At 38.6% G+C, this 12,429-nt stretch overlaps 1 protein-coding gene across 1 annotated transcript in view; it reads right to left on the bottom strand.

The window, feature by feature from the left end:
- Positions 1–1,068: 1,068 nt before the first annotated feature.
- Positions 1,069–12,429, bottom strand: part of SLC20A1 (solute carrier family 20 (phosphate transporter), member 1) — a 14,735-nt gene continuing 3,374 nt past the window's right edge. The window contains exons 5-11 of the mRNA XM_004686101.2: positions 9,707–9,803; positions 7,288–7,407; positions 4,821–5,090; positions 4,160–4,718; positions 3,512–3,697; positions 2,926–3,010; positions 1,069–2,072 (exon numbers count right to left, since the gene is read on the bottom strand). Coding sequence (XP_004686158.1) covers positions 1,920–2,072; positions 2,926–3,010; positions 3,512–3,697; positions 4,160–4,718; positions 4,821–5,090; positions 7,288–7,407; positions 9,707–9,803 — 1,470 coding nt within the window. The 3' untranslated portion in view covers positions 1,069–1,919. The remainder of the gene's footprint in view (positions 2,073–2,925; positions 3,011–3,511; positions 3,698–4,159; positions 4,719–4,820; positions 5,091–7,287; positions 7,408–9,706; positions 9,804–12,429) is intronic.

Raw genomic sequence — 12,429 nt, forward strand, 5'->3', positions numbered from 1 at the left:
TACCCGTGTACCAAACCCCTCCTCTTTCCTCAAATGAAAGTCACAAGGTTATTTTCAAACAATCCCAAAGGCTACAACTATGTCCATGTTCTAATAGATAACATTGGGAAAGATACAAGAATTCTGCAAGCCTGTTTCATCATCTGTAAAATAAGGATAAAGCCTAAAAGCTCAGTACTGTGCCTGCCATTAAGTGGGAAATATTATTTGAATGACTTTTCATTCAGTGAGATGATCAGTTATTAACAGGACACAAAGGTGTACATACACCCAACCAACTGTCAACCTCTCACACATAGGTCAGGTTAGGTAGGCATATCCTTATCCTGGTTACACTTTGGTTTCTAAAATGTGTCCTCCTAAAAGTAATTCTCAGAACAGGATCAACCTAGTTTGCAAAGCAATGTGCTTTTCATTAACTGTTCATTAATTTTCATTAATGGGTAAAAAGATAATGGGTCAAGATCAAAGAAGCCAACACATACATCTTCTAATGAAGCTGTCTACACACATACACCCCACTCATTTTTTGGCATTCTTTATCACAGCAAAACTAGAAACAAATTTGAAAAAAGGTCTAGTAAAACTCCTCTCAAACTACATGGTTGTTAAAAACTACAGAGCTTTATGTGCTAGTGTTAAAGTATCTAGTAAACTATGCCATTGAAATTAAAAAATGCAGGTCCTCCCTGATGGTGAGGCAGGTTAAAGTGCAGCACTGTGAAGCTGGCCTCGGCAGCTTTGGGATAAGTTCGATCTTCGCCCTGGAAGTGACCCACATGGTGAGCAGACCTCTCCTGACCAACCCACTGCTTCCCTCAGCAGTGTACTTCGTCAGTCTGCCTATTCTGCTCCCCACTCTGATCCTGATGAATCCTCTCACCATCCCTGCACCTCTGGCCCATATCCCAGGTCTGTATGAATGCAAAAATAAATTTAAAAATCTTAAAGAAAAGAAAAACTACTACACAACAACCCCTATGGAGAAATATCGTGTATATTCTGGATCATTAACAGCCAAGTAATGGGGAACTTAGGTGGGATGGCAATGCTCACTTCTCATCCTCGCTATCCTAAGACTGATATAGACTGAGTGATCTAGCACCCAAGTGTTTCAAATATGAACAAAAACCATGAGAACAGTTTTTCTAAAAACTGTAGGCTTTTTTATTTAGTTCAGAGGTAGACAGATGAACATGGAAGGCTGTCCCATTTATCTTGCTCAGTTTATATTCCACTTCATTCATCCATCCCACGCTGCCAGAAATCTTAAAGAAATAACCAAGATGTGCAGACTTTTCCTTTCTACTTCTTAGCAATAACTCAACAAATCACTTGCAAAGAAGTTACTACTAACTTAAATTTTCAGTGTTCAAAGATCCTCATCATTGGGAGTTTCCAATCAAACCAACCATACCTGTCACTCCCGACAGGAGGGCAGAGTACAATGACTATTTCTGTAAAAGACTACAGGGGAAATGTCAGTTATATTTGTTGTTGTTATATCCCTGTGCATGTTAGGGCAGAAGCTGGTGAAATCAACAAAGCAGAGCACACTCACAGGGCTCTGAATGGTTTAAAAAAAATTCACACGTTATCTTCAGAAACAACATTAAAACATAATGGAGTTGAAGCCTGATACAAAAAGTAGAGAAATATGTACAGGAATTCACAGCCCAGAAGTAAAGGGGACCTTAATAAGAATCAGTGAAAACCTGGCTATTTTACATAGCTAATTTTGAGACAAGTCATATTTAGCACAAAAGCAATTATAGCACAAGTAACACTTCCCTCCCACAGCTCCCAAACTTTAAAGACTCTTGTCAGTCTTCTGTAACACTGTAATCATTCTTCAAAGGAGCAGGAATGTGTAAGGTGGTCCCAAACATTGACAAGTATTTGAATCTCAAGCAGTAGCTTCACACTCTGAAGATGAAAAGTGCCATGATAGCAGCACTGATAACACCGGAAATGGGGACTGTGACAAACCAGGCCATAAAAATGTTGCGGAAGAGTCGCCAATCAACAGCCTTTTTAGATCGGAGCCAGCCAACAGATACAATAGAGCCCACCTAGGAGAGACAGACACCAAAGAAACCAGTTACTGAAGTGTCACTGGCACGTGGTAAATAGAGCTGATTTATGTAGGTCAAGAGCCCCAGACTACTGAATAAGCCAGACTTCAAAAAAACTAAGTTCAAGGAAAGAACCTGTGGGAAAACTAAGGCAATATAAAAACCAAAGCATTAACCTGTGCTAAGTGGGATAAAACATGATAGAAAAGGAATACTTCCTTCTGAAGTTTCTTGCTAATTCAATCCTGAGAGGCTCTGAATATAAATTTTTTCTCCAAAACAAGACTTAGTTTTACTTATTTATACATACAAGAACTAGAGTATAGTCCAGAGGTGAGAGTATTCACCAAAGACAGAGTGGGGAGTAGAATAGGCAGATTTACTGATACATTGCTGAGGGGAGTGGCGAGTAAGACAGGAGAGGTCTGCTGTGTCATGGAGGTCATCCTCACCCTGGCTGAGGATGGAACTTGTGTCATAGTGGCCGACAGCTTAATAGCATTGAGATGTTAACCCCTGAGCCACCAGGGAGGCCCTGAATATAAACTTTCTATAAATATATTGCCCTTAAACAGCCTAACAAGTCTCTCATTTGCAGGTTCTATATAAAAGGGCTTTGGCATCATTTGGGGAAAAATATATATTAATGCTTAGATAGGAGTAATAGACACAAAGAAATTGTTAAACATAAGCCTTTACATTCTTGCAATTACTTGTCCTGAACTTACAAACTCTTCAAAACTCTAAACTTTCTAAGCCAATTTAAGTAAAAACAAACAAACAAAAAAAACAAAAACAAAAAACCTACATATTATTAGAATCATTTGAGAGACATTTCTGTTATACTTACTTTACAATGAGTTGTACTAATAGGAAGACCAATATTTGATGCAAGTACTACTGTGAGAGCAGAGGCCAATTCAATACTGAAGCCACTGGAGACAAAAAGATTATGTCAAAAATGAAATTTGACTGTTTGATCAGCTGACACCACTTCAAATTAACACAACCCTGCTTTGCTTTACTCAGTGACAAAACTGCCACTAACATCTTTAATTCCTGAAATTTATTTTAAATTGGGCCTCTAAACGGAACTCCTTTCTTCCCTCTAACAATTGAGGTTTTAAAGTTCTCTGGAAGTACATTATTAAAGTTTGCATTTTTAATTTGAACTAAATTATTAGTTTTAACTCCCAAGCAAAGCCAAGTATACATTGCTATTCACTTAACTTAGGAGAACAATGGGGTTGAAAACATCTGACTAAAAAGAGCCAGACAATAAATATAATCTACAAAGTTTAAACCAACAACCAGAATAACATCAGAAATTTGTGCAAACTTAGTTATTTTAACTAAAGCATTAATTTATGTGGCAGCACTATAATTATCTTAAGAAAATGTACATTAGCTCCCTAAGATCTGCCTGACCAACTTACCTAGAGGGTGTGATTGGTGTTAGATCTTTTCCCATGGTCTGGATAACTCTCCTTCCCCAAACCCACAGACCAATGCAGATACCAACACCACCGTAGAACAGAAGCCATACTGGTACCGTTGCTTGTGAAGTAACATCTCTTGTGTTATAAACCAGATACAAAGCAACCAGAGGTCCAATGGCATTGCTAAAAGAAAAAGAGGGCAAAGGGGGGTGAATTTTCAGGCAGAATTAGAACTTGGCGGTATCCAACTTGCTAATGGTGCAAAGCAATTATTGAGTTCTAATAAACAATTCACAAACCACGAAACTATGGTGATTTAAAGTTTTTTATCTTAAATCCCACAAATTACTATCACAGAGCTGGATTCTAATCACAGTAAACAAAACTCCCTCTGAAAGACTACCTGTGTTCATACTTATAACCTACTGAAACCCAATTTAAAAATCCTTTGTGATAGCTTTTTCTTTAAAGAAAAACGATTATCAAAGATGTAAGAACTATTTTATTAAGTCAGTAACTGCTATTACCACATACCACCTAGATTATCCAGGGTCCTATGGGTGACAGCAGTACCGGTCACAAGCACAGTTTTATGAAAATGACAAAGACGTATAGAAATAAAATTATCATTCAAAATCAACTGACCTGACATCATTGCCACCATGGGCGAATGACCCAAAGCAGGCTGTAAGGATCTGCAGGAACTGAAAGAGGAGAGACACTTCTGGTTTATCCTGGTCACACCATTCTTCTAGAGAATTACTACTTCCTTTTCGGTCACCCAGACCCAGCTCTGTCTTGACACTCATGTCCATCTCAGATGCCGAGTGAATGTCAGACACAGCATTGCAGTAACTGGTGTAACTGTCCATTCGAATTCGCTTCTTGCTATCTCCATTTGGCCATGTAAGCTTTTCCATTTCTTCACCTTTTTGTTCACCTTCTTTGGCACGGAATGAATCCAAAGGCATGCCACAAATTGCCATGGTGTAGGAAGTGTAACTATTGTTGCGCCTCAAAGGTTTGTCACCAGAGTCTCCCATGCAATCTCCCACCTTAGCCAGATGTAATTTATGGAGCAGCTCTTTGTATAAGCCAGAATCTTTGTGCACGGTGTGATACTGATAGTGACCATTGGAGTTTATCTGGTTACTGACAGCTTGATTGAACTGAACAAGGTTCCCATTAGGCAACTGCACTGTACCTGACCAAGACAAAAAAGGTAACATTCAATATAAACAGCCTCTACACGGTACTAGGAGACAAAGTGAAACTCGAGTTTCCCCACCCAAGGAATTCCACTCACCATTCATGGCACTGTCTACACTGGTTTCCTCTTTCAGGTCAACACTGGGAAGTCTTTCTCGCTCGGGAGCTTCCTCTAAGTCTCCCAGTTTGAATGATACTGTTTTCTCTTCCACTACAGCCCGTAAGGGCACAGTGGCAGACCCTCCCTCAGAAACAGGATTCCTGTTTTCAGTGTCACTAAGAGACAACTTCGTTTCTTCATGGTCTTCTTTCAAGTTGTTCTTTTTCTCCATTAAGGGGCTTTCAGAAGGACTAGACTTTATTTCTCCTGGAAAAGAAGGGGGTTTTGTTTGGTTTTGACCACACTAACTTGTTCCACATCTCAAAATGAGAATACACACTTCAGTAAAAGTTCAGGCTAGTTTCTAATCTATATTATTTGCCATCTCTTATCTTTCATTTGAAAACAACGAGCAATACACAACACCCTATATCAAGGATGGCAAACTTTTTCAGTAAAGACAGTAAGTATTTTAGGTTTCATGGGCACTGTTGTGTGCTCTGTTCTTTGTTTTTTAATTCTTTTAAGATTTATTTATGCATACAGAACTGGGATACAGGCCAGAGGTGCAGAGGTACAGAGAGGATTCACCAGAGACAGAATGGGGAGCAGAACAGGCAGATCAACGAGGTACACTGCTGAGGGGAATACGAGGGCAAGACAGGAGAGGTCTGCCCCGCCATATGGTCACCTCCCTGGCAGGGAAGAGAACTCATGCTGAAGCGGCTGCAGCTAGCTTCATAATGTTGTGCTTTAACCTGTTGAGCCGCCAGGGAGAGCCTTTTAACAGTCCTTTTACAAATATAAAAATATTCTCAGCTCATTCTATGATGGGTAACAGTTCAAGTATGGGGCGGACAAAGATTCAAAAGTTGGACTGCATCTATCAATAGTCATGTTCTTTTAAAATCCTTCCTCCTCTGCAAATTCTGTTCACAAATTCAAAGTAACACAGCCCAGTGAAGGTAACTTTGATTTCTACTTCTATAAAATAAGAATCCTAACCTAGAACATGCCTTAAGGTTCTAGGTTAGGATTCTAGTAAATTCCATGAGTAGACAGGGATATATTCTATCAGTTCATGGCCAGGATGTTTACCCATTCATTCAAGCATCAAAGTCAAGCTACAGAGTAGAATTAAAACATTAGCAAGATTTGGGGCATTACTGGTGGCACAAAAGTTAAAGTAACAGAGCTATCAAACTACTGTCAGCCACTGTGGTATGAGTTTGATCCTTAGCAAGGGAGCTAATCCACATGGAGCAGCAGACTTCTATCTCACTGGATGCTCCCCTCAGCTTTGTATTTCAGCACATCTGCCAATTCTGCTCCCCACTGTTTCTGGCGAATCCCCTCAGCCCCTACACTTCTGACCTGCACCCAGTTCTTGTATTCATAAATAAATAAATTAGCAGGCTCTCCTTGGTGACGCAACAGGTTAGAGCACCACACTATGAAGCTCTCCTAAGCCACCGCAGCTTGAGTTTGACCTCCCTGGCCAGGGAGGTGACCCACATGATGTGGCAGACCTCTCCTGACCCGCCTGCTGCTCCCCTCAGCAGTGTATTTCAGTAGATCTCCCTGTCCTGCTCCCTGCTCTGTCTCTGGTGAATCCTCTCACCGACACCTCTGGCCTATACCCCCGTTCTATAAGCATTATTTAAAAAAAAAAAAAAAAAAAAAAAAAACTAGCAAGATTTGTCTCGTGTTCTCCCAGACTGAGGGGAAAAGGAGGTCAGAGTCCTGAAAGCTTCCTTCCCACTGTGCAGCAGCACAGCAGAGCTGCAGTCTCTCTGGGCTCCTCAGTTCAGCTGCATGACACAGCAGCTTCACGAGGCCACTGCAGTCTATGCATCCCTTTCCTTCCAAAGAACAAACTGAAAACTGCTAACAGAACATGTGCAGATGAAAGGGGCAGAAAAAGGTCACTTTTGAAAAATTAAATTTAAATAACTAATACTAACAAAAATTTATTCAGTACTTAATTACACTTAAAAATTATGTGTAGTAATGGGCTGATTCCTTCACCGGATACTTAAAAAACGTTTTACTTTTTGAATTTGTATAATTCTGAGAATTAATCAACTCCAAATTGAAAGACACACACATACTAGACTTCTCTAGGAAAATATTTTGTACCTATGCCTACCTTATTTTTCACCAAGTTATTCTCACATTTTTCAATGAGGCAATGAATCCTCTGTATCTATGTCACTGGCGATGATTAAGGTTTAAAAAAAAAATGTAAATACTCCACTTGTCTCCATAGCATGTGTAAATATTCCTTATGTCTAGAAGCTGTAAGTCCCGAGGAATACCCTTTGGACAAAATATCCTCAAATTTCTACTAAAATCCTTTTTTTTACTTGGTCAATCTCCAAATAATGGTTTTTTTATAGGTGGCCAAACAAAATAACAATAAAAAAGAACAAATCACTAGTTAAAATCTTCTGCTGTTACTTACGTTCAATTTTTCTCTTCATCCGAGGACATACAAAGAACCAGACGATAAGGGCACAGAAAACAGCACATCCCACCGAGATGAGGATGGTGCCCCACAGAGGAAGTCTGTCAAAGCCCAGCACTAGGAGATAAAATGGTGCATCTTGAAAACCCTGGGGCAACAGCCCCTGCAATAATGTATAAACCCTCTTCTGGGGACTCAGGTTCCCCAAGCCAGCCCCAACACCTTTTATAGTTGCTGCCAATCTTAGGTAAACAGGATTTCATGTGCCAATAGCCATAAAAAATTTAGGAGAAAAATACTTAATCTGAAATCCAAAACAGTATGGCCCACTTAAAACACTTTTAGGTTTAAGTCTCTACAAGGTCCTTCACAAACATTCTTTTTCCTTTCTTGTTTTAGAAGACAGTATTACTACTGAGAATCAGCAACTAGCAGTGGGGGGGGGGGGAATTGAAGCCTCCAGATGATAGATGCCACATATTACATTTGTACATACATTTTAATGTTAGAAAAGAATGTGTCCCAACAGTTATTACATCCACTGTACCAGGCCCCAGTAAAACCCTTAACAAAATTAACAAAATTATCTTAGGATGCATATCAAACTAAGATACAAAAAGTTTTAAGAATATTATCAAAATAATATTATCTATCAAAAAGCTGTCTGAAAATAGTTCAGTGGTACTGTCTAACAAGTCACACTTAAAGGGACCTCCCTTTCACATGGCTGTGCATACATGGCTGTGCAATCATTCAGTCCTCATCTGCTGCTCACCTAAACGCCAAGAGGCTGCAAGTTACTGGCTATGTTAAATACATTAATGACAGAAGCAAAGAACAATAGGCTCATACTTAAGATCAAAAGGTTTAACGATCTGTAGTTTTTATAGTAACAGCTTAGTTAGCTAGGTTGCTTTGTTTTATCAAGACTTACTTAAAATGGAAATTCTATTGCTTCATACCTAATTAATATTTAGTGCTTAAAAAACTACAAACTGAAGTCTCTTCAAAACTAAAGTTCTGTAGTTTAATTTAACTCCTGCTATCAGTTTCTAGCATAGTCACACCAACTAAAATACACATGAAATGCAATCAATCTATATCACAATTTAAATTTGACTACATTTAAAGTCAAAAAGGAAAATGACTGTTCTTTCTTGTAAGTAATCCACAACAGAGAAAAAAAATCTAAGTTCCCATTTCAAAAATGACTGAAAACTTAAAGCTTCTAATTTCACTTTGCTGCTGCCATATAAAACAGTGCTTTAAAGTCTCTAAGAGACTTAAATTTAACATGAACCCAATTTAAAACAGTATAAAAATGCAGCATCCAGGTTTTTATTCACCTACATCATTTGATAAGGAGTCTGAGATCCCCTAAGGTCAATATTCTCATAAAATTGTCCATTTTCTTTCCTGATTGTTCCAATAATAAGACAAGGTTAAAAATACTAGCTAACTCCATTTTTGGTCAGTGACATTACTTCAGTGAGGTTTAAGAAGCAAGTTACAATCCATTAGTCTGAAAGGAAATCAATTTAATGGGCCACAATGAGCATTAAAAATAGCTTAAAAGGATATCTGAAAATAGGATTCACAACATAGTAAGGTTTAAGTAGCTCCAAGATGCCCTTCTTTGCCTCTCCCCCTCTCTATTCATGTGTGGTGGGCAGCAACATACAATGTATTTCTTCCAGCAGGTCAGTTAGAAGACTGGATGGTCAAATACCATCAAGCTGAATGACCCGAGAAAGCGTTAACAACTCCTTTGCTAAATCAAACCTCTACTCTCATATTTTACCCCATGTTTTGCCTTAGCCCCAACGTAAAAGTAATCAACATTTCAACCTTTATATTCTCACAAATTACATTTCTTAATTTTCTCAGCTGTATGAATTCTTCTTTCAAACGCACTTAGACCAGGAATTAAACATCCCAACTCTTCTCATTCAAGCAGATTCAGGGGAGTAAATTTAGTGCTTAACAACAAAAGTAGCTCCAATTGGGAGAGAAAAAACGAAAATATCCAGCAAACCAGCCCTAAATGACTGATTATTGAAGACCAAATTTAACTAATGACTCTTCAGTAGTTGGTAGTGGAAGTCAGTATCATTAACTGCAGAATTTTTAGCATAGATAGGAGAAAGGGAGGGAGAAGATCAAATTATCGGTGGATCCTGTGAAGACTAAAGAGTAAAGGTCTGTAGTGATTTAGAATCTGAGCAGGTCGCTTTGGTTGAAAAACTATCTAGGTTAACTCAGCATACACTAGCCTGCAGCCTTCTGAAATGGGCGCAGGCCAGCCACCTTCTAGGAGATTTCAGCCCTGTAAAGCAAAAAGGGGTAAATTGGGCATTTAATGCAAGTTTTGTAAACAATTTTAAATTCACATTTAAGTATTTTGATATTTACTTACGAGGTGCTCCAGTATACATGATGGAAAAGAGGTTTATTCCAACTGTGCAGGCATAGAAAATTGGCAAAGCTCGCAAACCATTAGGAACTGGATCTGCCTGTAAAATATCATTAAGATTACTATCTTAAAAGCTATGAAAGGGAACCCATTTCCTTAGAACTTTGTAGTGGGGCAGGCTCACAAATAACAGTGTTGAAAATTACAGTGCTGATAATTATCTTTTCATAATAGTTCGCAAGACCAACTAGGCTTTCCCTACATTTGCTCCTGATGTCTCCCAATCAGGGCTAATCTCATTGTCTACATGAGATTAGCTTGTGCTGTTTTTTTAGATCTGTTTTGGCTACTTTTAACAAGATTACCTATAATAATCAGCTTCAAACACTGATAAACAACCTATGTCCAGATGTAAATCAAAAAACATACTTTTGAAGATATACTACTTATTTTAAGAGATGTCAAGAAACAGATCATGAGATGTCAGAACATTTCTCACCTGATTATATGTAAGCAACGATTTCTTAAAAACAAAACAAAATATACCTGCAACATCTAACATCTTATCTAGACATAACAGATGCCATAATTATCAACTAACCAAAGTGCTAAGGTAAAAATCAGTTGTGCACTAGATCACATCACATTCAACAGACTAAGCCGAGCACTAGTCTAGACACTGAAGGAGAGAGGAGACAAAGTTCCTGCCCTCCCAGAGCTGACATTTACAATCAGTAAGTACTGACAAATGCTACAAAGAAAAATCAAGGACACAGGGGCAGTGATGGAAAAGGAGGCTGGTGTCAATGAGTTAAGATCTGCAAATGTGTTATGTCAACAATGTACGTACCGAGAAGTGGACAAGGAGCAAGCCACCTGGCTATCTGGGGGTAAGATATAAGGCAAAGACTTGAAATATTTAAGGACAGCAAGGAAGGCAATGTGAGGGGTAATAATAGTTCCATTTACAATAAATGTATATTTATTCTATAGGAAAACACACAAATCAAACAGAATGAATGCACAGATGAAAATAAATATTCAGCAAGGCTAAACCTAGAAAACTTTTAGCCTCAAGGTTTAATGATATCTTGATTACAAGCCAATGAAAAATGTTAGGGTGGAAGAGACAGAGGGAAAATCTTAGTGTTTCTAAAGCTCCAATAAAGAAAAATCAATACACTGACAAGTGGTAGCTTAAGATTAATAAAACAAGAGAAAGTAAAGGTGCCATTCCAAATAAGTAAAGCTGGGTCCGCACTGAAAAGCACTCTGAATTTTAGCTCCCAATCCATAGTTTAAAAGAACACTACAGAATTAGTGGCCTAGGGGTTAAGTATCAGCTCTTATCACTACTATGGCATGAGTCTGATCCCCAGCCAGGGACTTAGCCCACATATGGCACAGCAGAGCTCTCCTGTCTTGCCTACTGCTCCCCTTAGCAGTGTACTTCAGTAGATACATCTGTCCTGTTCCCCACTCTACCTCTAGTGAATATTCTCTCTATCATCCTCCTACCGCACCCCCCACACCCCCCTGGTCTACAACCCAGATCTTCCTCACAAAAATAAAGAAACACTACAGAACAAAAAATAGCCCACAGGTACTAGGAACTGACATAGTATTATGGGCTCCCCCAAAAGCATTCAATTTGTTTATTTTTCTATATAGCCCAATTACAATTCCCTAAGGTAAACAATAGCAAAATATCTGCAGATAGGGTAGAATATAAAGGATACTACTAAATAGTTATAAAATATAGGATCATGGTTTAAAAAAAGACTAGGTCTAAGAGTTAAGAAACGGGTAAAACATGAAAAGTCTCGGGCTTTTACTACTCCTCTCAGTTACACCAATGAGGTAACTAGAACTATTAACATCTAATTATCACAATATGACCCATCTAAGGCACTTAAAAACTTTACCCAGAAACCATTTAAGTCTCTCAATGAGAAAAGGGCTCTTCATAAAATTACTTTCAACCATAACATTCTCATTTTTTATATCTGATGTTAGTTAATCTAAAGAGTTCCCCTGAATTCGAAAAGGTGTCCTAAATAGATAGGTGATTCCTAACAAAAGGGAGACTGCTGAAAAGGTCATTTTCTTTGACTAGAATTTAAATAATTAACAGAAAATTTTCCCACTTCTGTATTCCTTGTTTATTGCCCCAGTGTGTAATAAACACTTTGTTTTCCATTCTACTTTTTCCTATTATACCCTTAGACTAGACCTTCAGTAAGTAGGAAAAAAAGCTAAGTAATTTTAATGATAATTTCCAAAATAGAATCTTTATGGTCAAATAGCAGACTTTAGCAGCCAGGACCCCCAAAGCTCACCAATCTAAGAATACTTTCCTGAGATTTAAAACCTAATAATAGCCAGAAATATTCACTCATCACTTAAAAAAAATTCATGCCAGCTCTCCCTGGTGCCGCAACTGGTTAAAGCACCACATTATGAAGGGCTCCAAAAGCCACTGCAGGAGGAGTTCAATTCCCGGCCAGGGAGCTGACCCACATGGCGTGGCAGACCTGCCCACTGTTCCCCTCAGCAGTGTAGTTAGTCTGCCTGTTCTGCTCCCCACTCTGTCTCTGGTAAAACCTCTCACCTACCACACCTCTGTATCCCAGTTCTGTAAGCATAAATAAATAAATCTTTAAAAAAAAAAATCATCTGTTACTGATGGAACAGTGACCAGAGTTTGTTTGCTGGGAGGACATGGG

The sequence above is a fragment of the Condylura cristata genome, unplaced genomic scaffold, assembly GCF_000260355.1.
Source record: "Condylura cristata isolate star-nosed mole 26May11 unplaced genomic scaffold, ConCri1.0 scaffold00020, whole genome shotgun sequence".
Lineage (NCBI taxonomy): Eukaryota > Metazoa > Chordata > Mammalia > Eulipotyphla > Talpidae > Condylura > Condylura cristata.